This window comes from Xyrauchen texanus, chromosome 12, assembly GCF_025860055.1.
Source record: "Xyrauchen texanus isolate HMW12.3.18 chromosome 12, RBS_HiC_50CHRs, whole genome shotgun sequence".
NCBI classification, from domain to species: Eukaryota; Metazoa; Chordata; class Actinopteri; order Cypriniformes; family Catostomidae; genus Xyrauchen; species Xyrauchen texanus.
Window position 1 is genome coordinate 9,046,544 of NC_068287.1, and position 24,671 is coordinate 9,071,214.

At 37.5% G+C, this 24,671-nt stretch overlaps 1 protein-coding gene across 1 annotated transcript in view; it reads left to right on the forward strand.

The window, feature by feature from the left end:
- Nucleotides 1–21,533, forward strand: part of LOC127653306 (extracellular serine/threonine protein kinase FAM20C-like) — an 89,270-nt gene extending 67,737 nt beyond the window's left edge. Inside the window, exons 4-10 of the mRNA XM_052139951.1 lie at nucleotides 448–540; nucleotides 6,395–6,510; nucleotides 9,587–9,767; nucleotides 10,040–10,149; nucleotides 11,615–11,696; nucleotides 13,756–13,815; nucleotides 16,040–21,533. Of these exons, the coding sequence (XP_051995911.1) occupies nucleotides 448–540; nucleotides 6,395–6,510; nucleotides 9,587–9,767; nucleotides 10,040–10,149; nucleotides 11,615–11,696; nucleotides 13,756–13,815; nucleotides 16,040–16,304 (907 nt within the window). The 3' untranslated portion in view covers nucleotides 16,305–21,533. The remainder of the gene's footprint in view (nucleotides 1–447; nucleotides 541–6,394; nucleotides 6,511–9,586; nucleotides 9,768–10,039; nucleotides 10,150–11,614; nucleotides 11,697–13,755; nucleotides 13,816–16,039) is intronic.
- The last annotated feature ends 3,138 nt before the right edge of the window (nucleotides 21,534–24,671 follow it).

Sequence of the window (24,671 nt, forward strand, 5' to 3'; positions counted from 1 at the left end):
TGGTTGGTTGGTTGATTGGTTGCTTAGTTGGTTGGTTGGATGTTTGGATGGTTGGTTGGTTGGTTGATATAACAACCTGAGTCAGAACAGTCTGAAGGTCAGTGCCAAGCTTGGTGGATGTAACTAAGCTCTAAGATGAGTTGCAGTCAGAAATTCTGGCCCTGGTTTAGGCATTTTGGAAAACCCTAACCCAAGTCTGTAGAATAGTAGTATGTTGGCTTTGTCAAGCCATCTGCCAAAAGTTGAGACATATTTAGAGTTCTGGGAAAATATTTGTAAGTACGCAAATGTATTCCATTATAAACTGTTCAACTCTCCCATAACAGTTGTAAAGTGGATCACAAATACTTCTGCTGAGCTTTATGTGCTAACTGTGCCTGTGATACTGGCTGTAGTTTATTGCGATAAACTAACATCCATCTTGTTTCTTTCTCTTCTGTCCTCTAGACAAACCAGAGAGCAGGAAACGCCCCCAGACTTCTTCTACTTCTCCGACTTTGAGCGACACAATGCAGAGATTGCTGCATTTCATCTAGATAGGTAAGCCTACCACAGCTGTATAGAAAATGAAGTGAGCTTATAGGGGGTCACACACCGGACATGGCGGATGACACTGCTAAAATTCTAAATGATTGTTTTTCAGGAATGTATGCACACGAGCGCCCAGTATCGACTCTGATCATTATAGGACGTAGATTATTTACTCTAGCCATTAGTGGATGATACATTGTGTACATGTATCTTTCATATAGCCTGTACAATGTATTTTAGTTACAAGTTTGTCTTTTTGTGGTTTGACAGTTTGAATGAATCCTATTCAATACCGAAATTGCATATTAAACGTGGCCATTTCTAATCGTTCAATTTGCGCAGTTGCACCAGCTTCATACACTAATGTGTGAACTCATCAACATCAATTTGTTCATTCTTGAATAAGTACACAAATCTGTTTAACTTTTGTGTGTATGGTGACTAGATTCACCACTTTGGATTGCCACCTGTCCTGCTCTGAATCAATGCACCCTGTTTGCAATACCAGTGCCTAGACCAGCTTAAGTAAGCCTTTCTCACTTAGAGAAGACATATTATTATTTTGGACCTACATGACTGACTTGCTCAAATGATTTCCACTTATCCCCAATAACTAAGATCAAATGTAATCAGAAAAATGTAAGATCATATGACTTTATGCCAGGATTCTATTCATAGGTTCCTACTGTTTACTTGGTGTTTTCTTGGTCTTTATCTTTGTTTGGCAGAGCAGTTTGGAGGTGTTTATGAGGTGATGCATCTTGGAGTTTGAATTAAAGATTTTATACATTATAGATAAGGCTGAAGGAGACACAACGTATTGCCATTGAATGTGGCAATGTCATCGACATCCATTTTACTGTAGTTTTAAATCGCTAGTAGGGATATTAATCATACTTGGGGTTAGGGATTTGAACAAAAACTAAGATCTAAACTTTGGTGTGAAACCACCTTGTTCCATACTGCTTGTGAATTATACTTAAAATTTTACATTATAGAGGTGTGCTATGACTTTTCAGAGCACTTTTGATATTTTTCACCTGGTGGATGAAAAAATGGGAGAAAATAGAGTATAGATTATGTCTCATAGACTTAAAATGAAGCAAAATGGGCCTGCAACCATCTCGCATCCACCTAAAATGCCATATCAAGCACATAGGAAAATGTAAATATCTAGCTATTTTATTTACAATCTAATAGCCTGCGCCCATACAGGGCTCTATGCTAACTTTTTTCCCAAGGAGTACATGCGCTCCTAAATGAAAACATTTAGGAGCACACAAAGAAATTTAGGAGCACAGTGAAAATTAAATACAGAGTTTATTAACAAACAATTTATTACATACATATTTATACTGCGTGTATGAGTGTGTGTGCGTGTACTAAGGGACACACATCTGTGGAACAGCACATACCACCCAAATCACACATTGAACCCATGCCTACTAAAATCATATATCAGTATATCAGTTGTCCAGCTGCTTTTGTATGTTGACCGTCTGGCATACTTAGAGGTCAGCCAGCGATCTCTCATTATGTCAGCAATTTGACCGATCATCTCCGCACATTGTCGTATGTGGGATTAATGTAAACTCCGTTTTTGTGGTGTTTTGTGATAACCCAAGTTTGACGGTTCTTCTTCTTTCACAATGAAGTATGCAATGTTTATCTTTATTTTCAGCTGCTTCCTCTTCTCCTCCTCAGACTGCAGCACTTGCCTCCTCAAGGCTGCTGACACCGAGCTTGATGGTTTCTCCGCTGTGAGATGTTTCACTACACTATCTCTTTTCAGATTAGCAATGGGCATTCCGGCTCTTTTCATAATTGGTGTTAAAACAATTCAAATTAAATTATTAAATGTAATTACACTCTACCTTAACCACAATTTATTTAAAAATGCATTGATTTGTTTAGAAAAATAATACTATTAAACATTTGCATTTAAAGTATAACTTATCGTATATAAACAAAGTGCATATAAATCTAACCATTCAAAACGAATACAGTCTGAACAGCATAATAGACAGTGCCACCGCTGGCCAAATTGATGCCCTACGCATGATATGAGCGTGAAGCGATTGTCTGTGTTCCGCAACTGCTTTCTGGTCCTTGAATAACGTTTAGCGAACGAGTAAGGGCAGCCGGTGGACTTTCTGGTGCCATCCTAGGGTAAGATGGTGCCCCCCTAGGGAGTTGATGCCCTACGCAAACTGCGTAGTATTCATGTAGGTAGCGGCGGTACTGATAATAGAATAATGCACCATATCAAAGAAAAATAAATAATTTTCAAAACTGCAGCATCCCACAAATCGAAATAAATGTAAAAAAGAAGGATGTTATTTCACGTGTGCATTTAAAGTATAACTTTTCAATGTATATAAACAAAGTGCATATAAATGTAACAATTCAAATACAATCTGAACAACATAAGTTGGCTCCGCCCTCCCTCACGCATCTTTGGTTCATTGGTTGACACTGCGTGTCTGATTGACAGGAACAACAGGTGAGGCTTTTATTCTGAGCGGACAGTCAGAACTAATGTGTGCGCTTGAGCATTTAGGCCTATATTATTTTTTTTCGTTATTTTTCAATCTTTTTATTATTCGTATCTTAATTTGTTTTTTTATATTTGTATAAATAGATTCTGATATGCGAGCCAGCTCCTAACGTTCATCTACAACAGCCGTCTCGTTCGCAAATGACCCATCACTATTTCAAATGCCCACCTGTTTCTGCCCTCTACAATATTTGCAGAACATGACGTTGTTTTCGAACTCTAGCCATGGGAACATTTTGAGCCAATTTGCATTGAATCTATATGTTCTCCCTCCACCGGCTACAGTGGACATTGAAGTGACAGTTGTGGTCACGGTAGCTTTGCTCTCAGCATCCCTAACGTTAGCCTTCTCCGGTAAACCTTGTGAAGAGACTTCATTAGTTGAACCTTGCGAATCCCCCTCGCCAAATTCCTCTTTCTCCTCATCTCTTTTTCGCTTAAATTAAAATGTGATGTCGCCTATACCGCTACTTTTTTCCCTTGTTCACCTTTTTCTCTCTGACTGGAACGCGTCATCACAGAAAACTCCGCTTGTGGAATGTGGGTTTTGTCATTTTTAAACAAATATCTTAAAAAGGGGGAGTTACGTTTGTAATCTTTAATCGCACACTGTGCTCGTAAATAATTTATTCAGTTCGCACACATCTATTTTTAGGGGCAAATGCAAGTGAAATACTCGCACTGTAGAGCCCTGCCATATTTAAGGTTCCCTGAAAGCATACTCCAAACCCGTTCACCCACTCCAGTAGCCATTGAGAAGAAATTCACCCTACAGAGACCTTCTTGGCTTTCCCCCAGTTATTTGACTGAGAACACCTGTCGAGCCCAGACATTGGGAAAAGAAACCATAGCCTTCCACAGGTTTACGCACGAGAGCACTCACGCCATTGCGATGTCAGAAAGCCAAAGCAACTCTGATTGTATTCTCGCTGCTCTGCAAATGTCACTCAAGACTTTTGGACGACGGCCTGAAAAGCACTTAGTGTTATAGAGCCATTGCTAAAATGAACTAATACTAAACTAAAATGTAAAAAAAAACTAATGTTGAAAATAACATTCAAATTATTTAGAACTATGTTGTAACTGTGTTATATCTTTATTCCACACGCGGTTGACAGAATGATCCTAGAATGCACAGTTTCCACACTGGGCCCTTTGTCACCTACGTCCAATGTGACTGTGCAGTTTGTGGCCCCTGAGTGGTTTCATCTGAAAGGCTTGGGTTTCTGTCTCTCAGGGGCGAGGAGCCGACGGGTCTCTGGAGGTTTAATGTTGAAAGAGCTTGCACCACACGACGTGGGCTTTTCACCGAGACAGCCCACTGCACACATAGACAAAGACATGAACATGACTGAGAGGAAGTACACAAGAAAGTGAGGGTGGAGGAGAGGGCATTTATATCCGGTGGTGTGTGCTAAAATGTCAGTAGTAGTATTTAAAAAGCCTAATGGTATGGAAGCCCAAAAAGTGCATTTAAAAGGCTTATTATAGTACTCATTTATTGCTACATTTAAATGACATTTTAAACATGTAATAAATGTGATTTATTAATGCACAATTGTATTGTTAAATATAATGACCATTTTAAATATGAATTACATAAACACATTTAAATGTGTTTTTTTATTTGTCCATTTATATATTTACATATTTATTAAAGTTTTTATTTTCTAATTAATAGATTGATGAATTATTCCTTCATTTCTTTTTATTGGCACCCCTGGGCTTCAGCATGGATCATGGATTAACAAATGTAAAAAGAAAGGAAAAGTCAAACAATAAAGAAAAGAAATTGCCAAATGCTTTTTGAAACGCAATTTAAAAGGTGAATTTAAAAATGACTCAGTATTGTGCTGTTTTATTGCTAAATATAAGTACATTTTACACATAAATACACACATTTAAATGGGTCCATTTAATTGACCATTTATAAATTGGTTTATTTATTCACATTTTTATTTTCAAATGAATAGATTGATAATTTATTCCTCCATTCTTTTTTAAATGGCACTCCTGGGCTTCCATATAATGGAGGTTTCATAAAGCCAAAGAGTAAAGAGTGGGCTCAGGTGCTTTGCAGTAGCACCTCAAAGGAAAAATCATTTTCTGGATCCTTGTAAAAAATTGTGATTTATTTGATAGATTTCCAGCACTCTTTATTGTTGGCTTCCTCTTTATTGTATGCAGCAGAAGATTGAATGTTTGGTGACACTGTTCTCATAAAGCAACCAGTGAACAGTGAAGACATTGACAGAATTGTTTTATGAAACGTGTCTTTTCCTGTTTGCAATGTATATTTTAAAGATTTTAAACATTAATCAATTGCATTATGCCATATCAAGCGAAATTATTACATTGATGTTATATTATTGACTATAAAGCCGGTCAAGAAGCTTCACGTCGTGGGTAGGACAAGGCACAGTTATCGCACATAGGACGCACTGATGCGGTGCATGTGGCAGTCCAAAGCTGTACTCACCATACAGACAAAAAGGTTTTTGCATTTCTTCAAGAATGAACAAAGTGATGTTGATGAGTTTGCAGGTTAGTGTAAGAAACTGCTGTAACTGTGCACCTGAATGAGTAGAAATTACAGTGTTTATTATGCAATGTCTCTATAAGTTCTCTTGAATGGGCTTCATTCAAGCTGTCAAATCATATAAAAACGTAAAAAAATGATTGTAACTGAAAATACATTGTGTATGCTTTATGACTGATAGATATGCATGTATGTTCTAGCCTTAGCTAAAGTAAATGATATGTCACTCAATAACAATTTAGGCCAAATTTAATGGAAGACTATGTGAGTGACACTCCGTTACTCTACAGAATTTTGAGCAGCTTCGGGAGTCATAGCTGGATGCCACTGACAGCCTGAAATACATTTTTACTCCAAGTAACACTTAAATAGTTGTTGTTCTCCTCTGGATCGCTCGTTTTGGCATTTCTTACTTGGTGTCTTGAGACCAGAAATACAAAACAAGCAATGAGAATCATCATGGTGCCGCCCAGTGGTTGCTCAGGAATACTGTGGATACAGTATATCCACTTTGTTGTCACAACTTATTTACTATATCATGGTTACAGGGTTTACATTTTAAGATCATCCCCTACTGACAAACGTATAAAGCACAAGATAAAAGTTATAGCCTTGTGATAAAGTGATAAAAGTTGAGTTTGGCATCAGCTGTTCATTGTTAATGTTTTACACTTGTGATTAATGGACACAAATGGCATCTGATAATGTCAGATAATGCCTTACAGTCAGATAAAAGATTGACGCTGTTGTTTGTATATTGCGCACAGAATCTTGGATTTCCGGAGAGTTCCCCCAGTGGCCGGCAGGTTGGTGAACATGACACGGGAGATCAGGGACATGACCCGTGACAAAAAGCTCTGGCGGACATTCTTCATATCCCCAGGTATGAGTCCCTTCTGCATGCCCTTTTCTTCTATCCCATCAGGCCTTGCTTTCCCCTCCTACTAGCTAGCGGTTTCTCACGCATATAGAGTTCAGGTATAGGCTGCATCCCAATTTGCTAAGTAGGCTACTTCACTTCTGAAGGAAAAATGCAAACTTTTGAGCATGAATTAAGATGGTGTGGCAATACTGTGCCATACTAATATGTCAAAAATGTGATTCCATATTCGACGTTGATGCCACACACACGGCACGCTGTTAAACACAATTACCACATTCGTGGATTGAATGCTCGGTTTTAGTTCAAATATCCTATATTTACTGTGCATTATCACATTGATCATCAATGGATGCATCCAAACACTGGAAAATGTTGCTTTCAGAGGCTTTATATTGAGTTAGGATGAAAATAGTGTGCATTTCAAGCTGTTCTGAGACTAGTGCAGACAGACAGCACACTGGAGGTTGAGTCATTCACTAAATAAGGAGCAAGGGAGTTGCTGTACAATCCTGTAGCTTTATATGCAGCTAAGTGCATTAACTCCTCAAATCCGACCAAAGCTCAGTTTCAGGCTACAGATGATGTTTTGCTGATGCGCAAGCTTAAACCCAAATTTCTTTATTCCTTAAAGATGAAGTGTCATATAGGAGTCAACTATAAGTGAGCCATTCCTAGGTTTATTTGAAAAGTGTAAAGACTTTAGCGCTATAAGAACAGACCGGCCTGGCATAGCAACATTGAACCAATGGCATGAGTTTGGACGTAACTGTCTGTTATTTTGTTTGTTTGTTTGTTTGTTTTTTACCAATGGAACAAGTTGGGGAGTGTCATTATTTGCAATTCCCATTGGTAACGCTAGTGGTGTAGAAATGACACACTTTACCTTTAACGTTTATTTTCATACATTGAATTGTCAATTAAATGCATTTGTCAATTTTTTGACAAATGGAAAAAAGATCAAAAAAAAGAGAGGGAGGGAGGGAGGGAGAGAATCATCACAAACACGATAACAATTGTGGGCTGGGCAGTATAAGCCAAAAGCAGGCATGGATGCACTTTCAAAATACTCTTATTTTGGACACACAAATCATTAGTTTGCATACTATTTTGGATGGATTGCATAAATAGTATGCAAACTGGAATGCAGCCATAGACTAGCGCACTACACCCATTGAAGCTGCTAAGCTAATTAGAGTCTTTAATTGGGGAGTAGCAAGCATGCAATAACACACATGCAGAAAGTTTGGCAACTAAATTACCCACATTTAGATGATGTAAGTGTTGGAATAAAGCACACAGATTGGCCATATTCTTTCTCTGCAGGGCTATCATTAGCATTCTGCCTCCACTTTTCATTGCAATCATGTTTTTTCCTCTTCCCCCGGGGAGTCGTGTCAGGAAACATTTGAAAAATGTGTTATACACAATGATTCATCATTGGCTAAACAGCAGCGTTTAATTAGCCTGTGGTGAATTGGCACTTTTTAGTTCCCTGACATCCATCATCACAAAAAGGCACATCTGGAGGAGTCACTTAATATAAAAACATGCTTCACAGACAGTATTAACACTTTAAAAACAATGAAGTTGCTTTCATATGTGTTTACCATCAGTGATGGTGGTGGTGTGAGTGTATTCTGTGCAATGGAAGAAATGTGTCATTCAATTACAGATGGGTCAGGATGGTCAACTATGGTTACCACCTTGGCCCTTTGAAATTCCTGGGCACGCAGTACAGTAATAAAATCTTTGATAGACGTATTCCCGTTTAAACACAATAAATATAAACAACGTAATATTCCATTCATTACTTCTAGATTTATATATTAAGTTGCTCAAGTAAGTGGCAATATATTTAAACATGGTACTTTTTAAATTAAAACTTACCATCCACACCATCAGCCAAGGAAACTGCCTCCCATGCCTCTACTTTTGCAAACAAATCTTTGTACAAGAAATCCCGAGTGTCAATTTTGTGTTTTTCCACCTCCACGATGAGACAGGTGTCATCCAAATGTGCGGTAAGGTGTAGTTCTCTGACCACCTGCCTGTCACGTGATTGCCGCTTTCCGCAGAGATGCAAGTGTCCCCCTCCCCCACACTCCATATAACATGCTGTGTAGTATATTTCACATGAAAGAAAATCTTTAGATTCTGATCGCATTTGTTATTTTTGCAACTCCTGGTAATAGTTTGTTTTTGTTTTCTTTGCTTTACCCAGGGCTGAAAGTCATATGGAGACTGTGAAACACAGTAGACTGTAAATATATGCATTTACAGTGAAACTGCTACATTTCCGTGTAAATCCATGTTCATTTTGAGCATGAACAATCACTTTAATTCAGCAAAAATAGACTGAACCCGTGTGCGGCATGAATGCTTTAATCTGTTAACATGGGCACTGAAAAAAAACATTTTTTTTGCGTATGCAGTCTGTACTGTATACACATCATATGTGCTAGATACACCAAGAAAGTTGTTCCTTGTGCTTAAATTGTACTTCTTTAATAAAACAAGAGAAGATAATTTTTTGCAGTTGTTGTTCCAACGTCATCAAGAAACAATGCCCATGTTCCAAGATGAAGTATGTTTGGGAATATACTACTCACCTTCATACCCTAAAGAACATACTTTTTTAAGAGATGAGAGTTAAGGTTAGGGTTAGGGTTACCAAATGCAGTAAAGTATGCAAATTCAAACGCAACTAACATGTTGTGCTTCCTCTCCCATAAGCAGTGTCTCTAAAGGCATCCCCTTTAAAGCACAACATCTTTTTTTTCACATATTCACTACATTTAATGCTACATTTCAAGACTTCAAATTGCCTGCTGTGAGAAAAGCATCAGGATCAATTAGTTTACAACCCATTATATCGATTGTAGTGTACACTACAGATGCAATGTTCACATGCTTTTTCAGCTCCCTCCAATTGTGGTTTAAGTGATCCGATCCTAAACCCTTTTGGACCCCCTTTACTCCTTAATTTAGCACTGACCACTTGAGATTACCCAAAACGGATGTTAATTCCAGGTGTAAATACAGTTAAAGACCTCACATTTCCTTTTTCCCCCTCCAGCCAACAACATTTGCTTCTACGGCGAGTGCTCGTACTACTGCTCCACAGAACATGCCCTTTGTGGAAAACCTGACCAGATCGAAGGCTCCCTGGCTGCATTTCTCCCCGACTTGGCACTAGCAAAGCGCAAGACCTGGAGGAACCCCTGGCGCCGTTCCTACCACAAACGCAAGAAAGCTGAGTAAGCTATTTTTCTCCGCTTTATCTCAGGTCTCCACGCACCACCCCATATCTTCATTAAACTACAGACTGCCTTTATCAGCAAAAAACACCACTGCAGGTTTCACTTACTCCCAAAGAAACCCTATCTGTGCAGTAAAACAATGTGCCGTCCTGTTTCAGATGGCAATTGCAATCCAATGGTCCCCAGAAGGGTTATATAGAAAAGGGGAACAATACAGCTATATTTAAAGGTAAAACAAGTGTTCTGGTGTTTCTCTTTGGTGCGTTCAGGTGGGAAGTGGATCCAGATTATTGTGATGAAGTCAAACAGACTCCACCATATGACCGGGGCACACGCCTTCTGGACATCATGGACATGACTATTTTTGACTTTCTAATGGGTAAGCATTGACATTGTTTAAAATATTTGTATTTTTTTACTTTTCTTTTGATGATTTGCTCTGCCAAGGAAAAGTTCATCACTATTCTTTTTAGTACTATTTTCCACATTTTAGAATAAAAATAAAGCAGTATTAAGTATGGGAATTATGTACTATACCGTGGGTCTTTGGTGACCCAGAACCTCAGTTCACCCCCTTTACCTCATCCATTTGTTGGAGTTATACACTCACCTTTCTACGATTCCTCAACTTTTGTCTTATGAGTACTGTAGCGTAGCAATTTAAAAAAATGCTTCATTCCCAAAAGTATTTAGGGTCATTTGTGATCTGAGGTATAGTGTTACAATACATGTTTGTATTTCCATAAATTATATTTTTGTCAAAAAACTGATGCATGTTTGGTGATACACACATGCAAATCAAAATGCTTCTTAAAAGAAGTCACCCTTTCAACATTGCCAACAAAAAATTTAAAAAGAAGTCCCCTGAAGTATTGTTAAACATTAAGTAACTTTTTCCAATGTAAAAAAGTTTTACGCCTAAAGAGATGAACAGTACTTCTGATGAATATGTTTAAAATGATGCACACTCACATTAGATGAAGACAATTATATGTGGTCTAGAAAAAGGTTTTGTATTTGACATGGGGCTGGTCCCGACTGAGTACACTGAATTCGGATACAGGAGGTCGAAACCTCAGATGCTGAAATCAGTCTGTGGCTGAATGCAATGTCCACAGGGGGCAACAAAAGCGAGTTGTATTTTTAGTTGTAAATGATGTAACACAGTCAACTGAGATGCATATTTTATTAATCCTGCAGCCTAACCCAAACCCCAATCCTAAACCTGACCATCAGTACGTAAAATTGTCATTTCAGAGAAAAAATGCAACCGTCGATTTGTGCCCACCATTTTATTTTAAACGCGGTTACTTCTGGGATTCCATGGGACTAGAACCCTTGACTCAGAAATTGCTCACAAACTCACTATCAGTTGCATGACCTGGAAAGTTGAACACCATTGAATTTATGCATAAATGTCTGATGGTGGATAATCATACTTTTTACATCTAAAAAATTAGTTATCGTAAAAAGACACGTATTATCTTTTTAAATATGTTAAATGTTTTTAACGTATATTTTATGGTAACTATTCGTTAACCAATTGTTGTTTTTTTACTGTATTTAACCGTCAAAATTGCAGACATTTTTACAGTGTACAGTATGCTGTGTATAGGGTATTTCTACAATGACCTCAATAACTGAAAATGTTTGTTTTGCACACATGCCGATAGTTTGTAGCTCTAACTCAAGACCACAGTCTTCCTGGTGTGTGAAACAAAACCAAAACTTACTTAGTGCACGTTTTAAGACATTATGAATTTATTCACTTTATTAACTTTATATTAAGACCTTATAAAAGCTCTTTTCACTCTTTCCATCTCTTTCATTTTTTACTTTAACAGGAAATATGGATCGTCACCATTACGAGACTTTTGAGAAGTTTGGAAATGAGACATTCATTATTCATTTGGATAATGGCAGAGGGTAAACCATTTTCATTAACATACTGAATGTTTCTCTCTGCCCTTCACACCTTGCTCCTCAAAGCTCCATATGACTCCACAGGCACTTCATTTTTAAACAGAAACCATGGAAACTGACTGTTTCAGTATTAACAGGCATGAATATGTAGATGGGGAGATGACGTTCAGATTCATAGTATTCATGTTTCAGAGTTTAATATGTGTGCAGTTTCAGGTTAGGGAAGAAGTAACATTTGTACTGATAAAGGATTTTGATTAAACAGAAATTCTTCTGACTGAAGTGGCAGTTATTTAATTCTGTTCAGTCGTTGCTGAAGTAGGCTACTGTGTAGTCCTGTAGAAATTCAATGCAGAGATTCTCAAAGTTAAATAAATTGAAACCATGACTAACATGTACAATTATTTTCTTGTATTTTATATACAATTTAATCTCCGGTGGAGTTTCAATGCATACTCTTCTTTATATTGCAGTGGTGGATGTAAGACATTACATATATCCTGTAATGAAGAAATTAAGAACTACGTTTTATTTTTCAGAAATATGGTTACATTTACTGTTCTGCTTAATATATGATACAATTGTAATTAATCATGGTAATTTGAAACAAAAATGTTTAAATGTATTGTCCGGATGGATGGATGGATGGATGGATGGATGGATGGACAGACAAATGGATGGATGGATGGACAGACAGACAAATGGATGGATGGATGGATGGATGGATGGATGGATGGATGGATGGATGGACGGACAGACAGACAGACAAATGGATGGATGGATGGATGGATGGATGGATGGATGGATGGATGGATGGATGGATGGATGGATGGACGGACTGACAAATAGATGGATGGATGGATGGATGGACAGACAGACAAATGGCTGGATGGATGGACGGACTGACAAATAGATGGATGGATGGATGGATGGATGGATGGATGGATGGATGGATGGATGGTTGGTTGGATGGACAGATAGATGGAGGGATAGACAGACAAATGGATGGATGGATGGATGGATGGATGGATGGATGGATGGATGGATGGATGGATCGGACAGACGGACGGATGGATGGATGGATGGATGGATGGATGAATGGACAGACAAATGGATGGATGGATGGATGGATGGATGGATGGATGGATGGATGGATGGATGGATGGATGGACAGGCAGATGTATGCATAAACAGACGGATGGATGGAAGGACGGACGGATGGATGGATGGATGGATGGATGGATGGATGGATGGATGGATGGATGGATGGATGGATGGACAGACAAATGGATGGATGGATGGATCGGATGGATAGATAGATATATAGATGGATGAATGGATGGACAAATGGATGGATGGATGGATGGACAGACAGGCAGATGGATGCATAAACAGACAAATGGATGGATGGATGGATGGAAGGACGGACGGACGGACGGATGGATGGACAGACAAATGGATGGATGGATGGATGGACGGACTGATAGATAGATAGATATGATGGATGGATGGATGGATGGATGGATGGATGGATGGATGGATGGATGGATGGACAAATGGATGGATGGATGGATGGATGCACAGACAGGCAGATGGATGCATAAACAGACAAATGGATGGATGGATGGATGGAAGGACGGACGGATGGATGGACAGACAAATGGATGGATGGATGGATGGATGGATGGATGGATGGACGGACTGATAGATAGATATATAGATGGATGGATGGATGGATGGATGGATGGATGGATGGATGGACGGACGGACAAATGGATGGATGGATGGATGGATGAATGGATAGGAGGATGGTTTGATAGACAGACAGGCAGACAGATAGATAGATAGATAGATAGATAGATAGATAGATAGATAGATAGATAGATAGATAGATAGATAGATAGATAGATAGATAGATAGATAGATAGATAGATAGAAAGATAGATAGATGGCTTATTTGATGGTTTTAACATCATGTCCACGTTTAATTTCCTTACAATCATGTGTTCATATGAACTAAGAGAATCAGATATTTCATCTCTGTTTCTTTCTAACCCCTCAGATATGGAAAACATTCTCATGATGAAATGTCCATCTTGGTTCCTTTGACTCAGTGCTGCAGGTAAGACTGTGTTCTTCACACACTGAAATGTCTCTTGAATCGAGGCAATAACCTTCCAACTGAGAGAGTCACCGCAGTGCAGTAATTCAGTAAAGCATTGGCACAGCCACATCCTGCTTTCTGCTGTGCCCAAATGCAGAGTGATAGTTAAGCTTTGTTTGTTTACTATATCCTTAATTATGTGTTGTGTATGTACTTATTTGCATATGTAGATTTTTTTTATCCATGGATCTAAATGATTATCTTATTCATGTACCATAGCATTTGCCTGCTTCTCCAAAGTATTTCATGGAATGTGATTGTATTACTATGATACATGCCCAAAAATACATGGATTTAAAATGGTACCATGTTTAAAATATATAAACCAGTATTAGAGCATACTATGATGAATTGTAGGGGTGAAGCTTTTTTAGCATTGTGCCTTGCAATTGTCCAGCATTTTTAGCTACAAATATAAAAAGGAGAATAGTTGCATGGAATTATTAATGGCAATTATTAAATGAAATGCAGTTGCAGTAAAACAAAGGAACAAGGTCAAAACAATAAACTCATGACATTGCTTTTCATGATCAATCTGTGGAAATTGTGCCACAATGAAAAGTAAAACTATCATTCCTTATTTTGTATGCTGCTTATCTGTCCATTGAAAAACAATGCATGTGGATTTTTTTAAGAATAATATGCTGAATTCGTGCCATAATGAAAAACATTCACACCTTGAAGTGTAATCTGCGCTGCTATATTGCATTCAACTGTGTGATGCTATACACTTTGCAAGTTACATGTTAAACACGTCGCTGCATTTTAATAATGCCACTTATAGCAGACAAAAATAATAAGTAAAATATACATCACTGTAATCAGTGATTGATTAGCAGTCTCTGTGCAAAGCTTGTTTCCTTGGCCACACCCACATCACTGTCCAGTATGGAAGCCCTGAACCGCAAGGGGGGAAAAAATGTCTAGGTGAAAATATTTCGTTTTTGGTGTCTTGGTGCCTTCCTGAGCATCTGTCCTACAAATTTTTGTTTTTTTAAGCAATTTTCTCTCTCTCTCTCTCTCTCTCTCTCTCTCTCTCTCTCTCTTGATTTTTTTTCTGATTTGTTTTTTTCTCCCTGAAAGTATTTTTTTTCTCTTAATTTTTTCTTCCTCTTAATTGTTTTTCTCTTCTAGAGGCAACACATGAGAGAAAAAGAAAAAAAAAATTTTTTAGCTAACAATTAGCATGTGGTACCAACCTAGGCCACCAGGTGTCACTATAAGTAAGTATGAAATATTATGCTTACATAGTGACAAAATGTCTGTGATATGTTATCTGTTGATTTATAGATTTATAGTTATAGTACTGTATAATACGATAACAAAAAAAGTTTTTCAAAACTTAATCAAGAAGTTCTTGATTAAGTCTTATAATACATGAAATCCCACCATTAAATGAACCTCAGGTTACATATGTTTCATATGACATTCGTCGTCATATTAATCAAGAGTTCATCATAGCACTTAACTATAAAAACACACCAAGTGGCCTCACAACAGTCAAAGATGTCCATCTAGTGCATGTATACAGGCCCAAAATTTCCAAAAAGCACAATATCAATAGCAGAATTTTTTTTTATTGTTGGACATCGGCTCAGAAAGGCAAAAAAATATTTTTTTTTTCCTAGTAATTTTTTTTCTTCACCTTGCGGATCAGGGCTTCCGTAGTTCAGGGCTTTGATTGGATAGTGATTACAAGTTGTTTCTGAAAATCAGTGGCATGATTGTATTGCATATAACATTTTTCCTCTTATATGATTGCATTTCAATGTGGCATGAATTATGTTACTCCCTGGAAGTTTACAAAATTCACTTTTAGCATATATATACATTTAAAGTTTTTTAAAGTAAAGTTCTCTTCTGGGAATACTGACAAAAAAAATGCACTACACAGATTTTTGTCCAATCAAATGCTTACTAGAATGAGAATATCCCTCCCCCTAATACTACTTGCAACCAACTATCAAGGAGGTTCATAGCTGTAAAGTAACTACATTTGGCTATTTAAACAAAAGGTACGAGCCTTTCGGTATGTCCCGCCCCAACTTTGTGTTTAAATAGGAAATACATCACAGCCGGACAGAAAACTGCACTCATAAAACTATTTCATGGGGTCTTTAATGTTAATCTTGTATATGGTAGAGTTTTGCCAATTGCCGTACTTTCATTCTCTCTGTCTCAGAGTGAAGAGGTCGACGTACCTGCGGCTGCAGCTGTTGGCTAAAGAAGAGTACCTGCTGAGCTCCCTGATGGCGGAATCTCTGCTGCAGGACCAGCTGACCCCCATCCTCATCCAGCCCCACCTACATGCCATGGACCGCCGCCTGCGTCTGGTGCTCAATGTGCTGGCCGACTGTGTGGAGAAAGAAGGCTTCTCATCTGTGGTGGAGAACGATCTGGATGCACAGCCCTCCTTACACCACCACCAGGCACACAGAGGGAGGTAGTGAGGCCTGAACCTCGGCCCTCACTGGTCAAACCCCCAACATGAGCCTCCAACCCCACTGAGGCTTGTGCTTGAGACAAGCATTGAATTCAGTGAATTCCAAGACTAGCCACCAATGCCTCTGAGGAGCCTCCCTTCCTGTAGATGTGCTATATGGACGTGCAGAGACACATCTTGCTGTCTGACATCAGAGGACAGCTGGGACAATGAAGCTGGTTATTTTATTTGATTGTCTTTTGATGCACTGCAAAAATTCATATTTGTTTTCTTTTCCCATAAAAACAATCACATGCGTTATCGGATAGTTATCTGATTATGAAAATACCATGTGTAAATGCCCTCCAAGATGCATTAGAGATGGATAGCAATCCAATAAATTTAAACTTTAAGATGCAAATAAAGACCGATAAAGAAGGGTATATAGGCCCTAATCCTTACATTTTCATGAGAAGCAAAATTAAGATATTAAAGACCTGTTTTTAGAGAATAACTCTTGAATTAATTACATTGTTGTTCTACTGTAATTATTCTTACTCCATTTGCAAATAGTTCTTTTTTCAACATGCTGCTTCCGAATGCTCATGTACACTAAAATCAACCCCATACTGCAGAATTACTGACAAGCACAATCCCCCATCAGACATTTTCGCATGAGTACAAATATGTTCACATTGCCCTGTGGTGCGTTCAGAGGTTGAATTTTTGCTCTAAAACTACATTTTTACTCTGCTGCCGGTTAGGTTTAGGGTTGGGGTTTGGGTTAGGGAGTGTGGTTAATAAAATATGCATTCTTGTTGACTGTATTCGATTTTCAACAAAAAAAATGCAACTCACTTTTGGCGCCACCCTGTGGATTTTCACATGAACAACACTTCCAGCTTCTGCCACTGGGGGCAGTGATTTCAAATTTCGGTAAGCACAGACAGAACTTTCAACCTCCTGTCGCCAAATTCAGTGTGACCGGTATGTTTTGTTTTTTTCTGTTTTAATAGTCAATTTTATTAGATTTATGTTCAAAACAAATAGAACCTATTTGACAATGGGTTAAGTAAAATAAACAGATTTCAAGATATATTTTTAATATGCAATTTTGCTTCTTATTTAAATCTTAAGGATATTTTTTTCCTGGGAAACAAGGCATAAATCCAGTGTTTGGTGTTTGCAGTGTTTGCCAAAGCTTGTGTTTGAGCTGTGCTCGGAGCTGCAGTACATCGTTTTTAGTTGTACCCTGATTTGTTTGACAGGTTTGCTGAAATAATTGATTACATTTTTGCATATTTATCCCTAAGAGTCAGCGGAAAGTAACTTTATAGAGGGACCAAAGTTAGAAGGAAATAGAGAAATAGAATAAAGTCAATAATCTGTTTATCTACAGTTTACTGTACACATTTTATTTAATGTGCTCAATTAGGTCTTTGATATAAAGGTACATAAAAGCTTTAATCACAGTACTGCAGTACTGTGCTTATGTGCGAGGACAGTTAAACACATTCACAGTTTAATGGCACTTCCTACCATCCAAACTAACAACATTTAAGAGCCATCGTCTAAAATGCATATTGTGCAATCAATCCTTCAATCATTGTGTCAGATCCTGCACATGTGTTTCATTGAGGGTAATTCAGAGGTGCACCCTTCATTTAAGGTTATTCAGTAGTGAAGCGCCCGTGTAATATGGACTCTGTGGAGAATGAGAGAATAAAGCTGATTGGTTGTTCGGGCATCCCGTGCCTGCAGGGTTTCCCATCTCAGGCCCTATAGTAAATACACCTGCTCTCTCTTAATAAGAATCTAAAGGATGATCTGATGCACTGCTGGTGAAAGTTAATAATGTTGTTTGTGGTATTTGACAATGCACGTGTCTTCAGTCTCATCAAAAGGTTTTGTGATTGAGCACAGGCTTCAGGGAATTAAACAATGAATTGGACTTTTAGTGGAAATAACAGTAGGTGTTATGCAATAAAACAATAAATAATACATCTTTTCCAAGTGTTTGGAATTTAATGCGGCATTAGAGGAACAGTTCAGCCAAAAATAATTCTGTCATCAGTCACCCTCATGTTGTTCCAAACTTTCCTTTTCCTTCCTTCTTCTGTGGAACACAAAAATAAATGATACAGTAGATAAAATGTTAGCCTCATTCACTATCTGATATGGGTACCGAGAACCGGTTCTTATTCAGAACTGGTTCTATTTTTAAAAAAAATACCGAAGTCAAATTATTTTCATGACTTTCGGTTCCTCTAAAGGTTCTTGTAGTCTGATTCATGAATGAATGAATTATGAACCGGTTCATTTGAATCTACAGCACTAAACACATAGATCAACAAGTGTAGTCCAATTCCTGAACGAATGACTCTTATGAACCAGTTCATTTGAATCTACAGTGTGAAACAGATAGCGCAACCATTGTAGTCCCATTCACAATCAAATGACTCTTATGAGCTGGCTCATTTGAATCTACAGCGCAAAACATGCAGCACGACCAGTGTAGTCAAATTCCTGAACGAATTACTCTTATGAACCGATTCATTTGAATCTACAGCATGAAACATTCAGCTCAACCAGTGTAGTCTGATTCCCGAAAACAATGACTCTCATGATCTGGTTAATTTGAATCTACAGTGCAAAACATGCAGCGCGACCAGTGTAGTCCAATTCCTGAACGAATGACTCTTATGAACCGGTTCATTTGAATCTACAGCGCGAAACATTCAGCTCAACCAGTGTAGTCTGATTCCCGAAACAATGACTCTCATGATCTGGTTAATTTGAATTTACAGTGCAAAACATACAGCGTGACTAGTGTAGTCCAATTCCTGAACGAATGACTCTTATGAACTGGTTCATTTAAATCTACAGCACGAAACATTCAGCACAACCAGTGTAGTCTGATTCCCGAAACAATGACTCTCATGATCTGGTTAATTTGAATCTACAGTGCAAAATGTACAGCGCGACCAGTGTAGTCCAATTCCTGAACGAATGACTCTTATGAACCGGTTCATTTGAATCTACAGCACGAAACATTCAGCTCAACCAGTGTAGTCTGATTCCCGAAACAATGACTCTCATGATCTGGTTAATTTGAATCTACAGTGCAAAACATACAGCGTGACTAGTGTAGTCCAATTCCTGAACGAATGACTCTTATGAACCGGTTCATTTGAATCTACAGTTCAAAACATTCAGTGTGAGTAGTGTAGTCCAATTCCTGAACAAATGACTCTTATGAGCCGGTTCTTTTGAATCTACAGTTCAAAACATTCAGCATGACCACTGTAATCCAATTCCTGAACGAATGACTCTTATGAACCGGTTCATTTGAATCTACAGTTCAAAACATTCAGTGTGACCAGTGTAGTCCAATTCCTGAACAAATGACTCTTATGAGCCGGTTCTTTTGAATCTACAGTTCAAAACATTCAGCATGACCAGTGTAGTCCAATTCCTGAACGAATGACTCTTATGAACCAGTTCATTTGAATCTACAGCACAAAACATTCAGCATGACCAGTGTAGCCTGATTCCTGAATGAATGACTCTTATGAGCCAGTTCATTTGAAACTACAGCGCGAAACATACAGCATGACCAGTGTAGCTGTGTATAAAAGAATCATTAATTGAACTTTTAAGGAACAGGAATAATTTTGAGGAATCAATAAATTCCCTAAGATTCCAATAACTATTCACCATTCATGACTCTTTTTTTTCCATACAATGAAAGTAAATGGTGACTGAGATGAACATTCTACAAAAAATAAAAATCCATATGGGTTTTGGTTTGAGACAACATGAGGGTGATGACATTATTATTTTTTTTATTGTTATTTACTTTTTTTTAAATGAACTGTTCCTTTAAACATGAAAGATCGGCTGCTGTAGTTACTGTCACATTGCACCATATAACAATGTTTTGAACTCTCACATATTCTGTATTGTGTGAACCAAGGCCAAAAAGGCAATGGAGTGCATTTACACCTTTCACTAAAAGCACCAATCGTCCCTTCAATCAAAGCCATCTATAATGTTTTAAAAGAAATATAAGTTGTTTTTTGTCCTAAATTGAACATCTTCAAAATAGTCAACAATCTGTGTTGAAAGCTTACATTGCTATTTATTAAGAAAGAGTTCATTTGTTTATTTTTTCATTTGAGTTTTTTTATTTTATTTTAGCTTAAATGAAGTCCCAGTTCCTCGCACACATCGTATAGATGATGTGATAGTCTGACTGCACTGTGTAAAGTGTGAATATATGGCTGAATCTCTGAAAGGGGCCACATGTGTGTTGTGTGTTTAACCCCAGTGCCTGTGCAATGCTCGAGAAACTTGAATGTTTTGGGATTATTTACAAAATGACCTTTCCGTACCCCATGGCCTGGACTTCAGGGTTTTTTTTTTCCTGTGGCCAATAAGGAATTATGGGATCGTCAAGGCTTCTATTAGCCAAACAGATTCAAAAATGTTCCCAATCTCTCAGTGTGTCTGTGTAAATATCTATAAATACGGTATGTTGATCCTGGAGGCTGTTTTTGGAGCAAAAATACAAATGTTTTCTTTTTTCTCTTAGGCATTGTTACTGTGAAGACCTGTTTGCAAAAGGATACATGTGTGCAATAAATGAAGCTATGTTGTAGAACTGTTTATGTGTGAAATGCAAAGAAAATATACATTTGTTTCAGAATATTTCAGGTTCAATCCAAGTTAAAGGGATACAGGTGTTCACCCTCATGTGGTTTTAAACCCAAATTACATTCTTTCATTCAAGAACAACAAAAGGCAATGTTTTAATGAATATTACATTCTGTCTGTTTAATCCAGTGCCTCATTTTAAAGCTTAAAAAAGACCCAAAAGTGTCACAAAAGTTGCCCATGCAACTCGTGCATCATATTCCAAGTCTTCTGAAGGCATATGATATGGTTTTGGTGACAAACAACTGGTAATCTTTACTTGAAAGTACATTTTCAGTAAAAATCTTGATATCTGTTGCGTTATGAGAGAAGCATGTTCACAATGGCTGTTTAGCGCTACAAAAATGCCAGTTTTAACCAATTCTGTTAGTGTCATGCCAACACATGTAATGTTTACACATGATTTTGGTTTGTATTCACAAACTGAGGGACAAAATCATTTTCTTACAGCATCTGTGGTTTAAATTTTACTGAACCCAGTTCATTCCTTTATGACTTATAAACTGTATAATGCAAGTCAAGTCTATATACAAAATAAAATCTCAAGTCTATGAAATAGAAACTATTTGGCTGCATTTTAAATCAGGTAGATTCTTCACCTCTGTGCTTTTAAAGAGATATGTGAGGCTGCTCTCTTAGAGACTCTGTTGGGTCATACACAGACATACATTTAGAGCTGTGATACAAAATACCACTCTAATCCCTAAGCCCTCTATCTCTCACACACATATCCTGCTATATTTTCCTTTATTTCATTATATTCATTCACATGCTGAGGCAGTTACAGGCCACAGGAATGTCACAGTGACCTTAAAGAGAGAAAGCCCTCCTGTGGGTGCCAGAGATGAAGTGCTAATCTGCAATTACATCTATTCTTCACACATTGGTGTCTACCACCCTTTTTATAAAAGGGGCAAAACTGACATTTTTCTCGCTCCATGATTTCTTTTTAAAATACAGTATTGGTCATTTCCAAAGAACAGCCTGAAACCGTATACAGTATAATAAAAAGCTGGACATGCAATATATTTTTTGACCATTGGGTGGCATTGAAATAGAATTCAAAACAAATTCGTACAGAATATAATATAACTGAATTTGTTCCATACAAAACAATAGAATAGAACAGAACAAAATAGAATTGAACAGGTTCAGAAGAGAACAGCCGATATGTAGAGCAGAACGATAGAATAGAACTGAACTGAACTAAAATAATAGAATACAACAAGCAATAATGGAATTGAACCGGTTCAGAACTGTACAGCATGATGAAATAGAACAGAGCATTATAATATAAATCAATAGAATAAGTTCAGTATAGAACACAATAGAGTAGATTTGATAAAAAAGAACAATGAAATGGAACAGAATTGAACAGGTTCAAATCAGACAACAATAAAATAGAATGGACAAAAGAATAGAATAGGTTCAGAACATAACAACATAATAGAACAGAACAAAATAGGATTGAATAGGTTGAGAACAGAACAGCAAAATATGAAAAATAGAATAGAATACAGTAGACTAATAGAATTGAATAGAATAGGTTCAGAACAAAACAACAGGATATGACAGAACAAAATAAAATGTAACAGGTTCAGAGCAGAACAATATAATAATATAGAACAGAATGGGTCCAGAATAGAACAATATGATAAAATAGCAAAGAATTATAGAATAGATCAGAAAAGGTTCAGATCAGAATAAAATAGAATAGAATAGAATATGTTCCACACAAAACAACAGAATAAAACAGAACAAATTAGAATTGAAAAGGTTTGGAAGAGAACAGCATAATATTTAGAACAGAGCAATAGAATATAACTGAATAGAACTAAAAAGAATAGAATACAGCAGGAAATAATGGAATTGAACATGTTTAGAACTGTACAGCATGATAGAACAATAGAATAGAATAAGTTCAGATCATAACAACAGAATAGAATAGAACACAATAGGATTTAACAGATTTAGAACTAAACACTAGAATATTATAGAATAAAATAGAATAGAATGTAATAGAATAGGTTCAGAACAAAACAACAGAATGGAACAGAACAAATAAATGTTACAGGTTCAGAGCAGAACATAATATAATATAACTAAAAATGATAGAATTACATAGAATAGAACAGGCTCAGAAAAAAACTGCAGAATAGAACAAACACATTATATAATTAATGAGGTTCAGAACAACATAAATTAGAATGGAACAATAGAATAGGTTCAGAATTAAGCAGCATGATAAAACAGAACATAATATAGCTAAAAATAATAGAATTAAATAGAATAGAACAGGCTCAGACCAAAACAACAGAAAAGAACAAAAATAATATAATTGAAGAGGTTCAGAAAAACACAATACATTTTAGTGGAATAACGTAATAGAATAGGTTCAGATTGATACAACAGAATAGAACTGAACACGGTCAGAACAGTACAGCATAATTTAACAGAACAGAACAGAATAGAATAGAATAGACAGGATCAGAACAAAACTACAGAATAGAACAAAAAAGAATAGAATTGAAGAGGTTCAGAATAACAAAATAAATTAGAGTGGAATAACAGAATAGAATAGGTTCAGATTAATCCAACAGAATAGAATTGAACAGATTCAGAACAGAACAACAAAAATATATAACAATAGAACAGAATAAATTAAAATAGAATAGAACAGATATAGAGTAGAATTTGGCAATGAAAATGGTATGTTCCCTTATCAAAAGCTCCACTTAATGCTGCGCTGATTCAGCGCTTTGGGAACGTCTTTTAGGAGTGACCAGCTGTGAATATGTGTGCAAAGCGTCAATAAAATTGACTAGAATTTATAGCCTCTGTTGGTGACATCATCAAAATGCGCCAGTAGCAGGGCTATAAATAGATTTGCCAAAGGTGCATTGTCAGGTCTTTTGTCTTCAGACCACTCTGTGATGTGTTGTGCTTCTCAAGCCTCTCAAACTCAGTATTTTCCTCTGTTAGGTGTTAGATTTGTCAGGCAGTTTGCAGAAATCTTTCTTCTATCACATGACAAAGAGAAAATGAGTGATAAACAAAGCAAATGGTGTGTGTCTCCCTGTTTATGCCATATGGCTGAATCAGATACACACTAGTTTTGTTTTGTTTGTTTGGGGAAGAGCATGCTGCTCTTGCGCTAGAGCGAGGCAGGTGTGAGAATTGTGAGCTGTTCACAGTGAAGATGTTGCGCACTCGTCTCGCTTATTTCCAAGAGCCAGCCCCCACCATTTAATTGTGGGGCTCACGTATGGATCTGGCTGAGGAGCGAGAGACGGGTTCATCCCTATCACTCACTCTCTCTCCAGATCCAACCGGTCCCTCGCATGATCTCGAAGCGGGCCACAGCGCCTCTTCAGTTCATGAGAGGGACGATGAGTCTCTTGGGACCGCGGATTCTGAGTTGCTCTGATGATCTCTGAGCATTCCTCGCGTAATAATAAAGCGGTTGAGGAATCGCTCGAGGTAGTTACTCGTTCGGTGGACTACAGTTAGACTGGCCGCATGAACAAAAGACCCCCAAACAATCAAAATTAGAGGATAGATTTCTGTCTGGTGGACGGGGAGAGGGAACTTAAAGTCAGTCTCTCCCCTTCTTTGATGATATCCATGACGAGTTGACTCATTTATGGAAGACACCTTATATTTCCTGTGTCTTTGT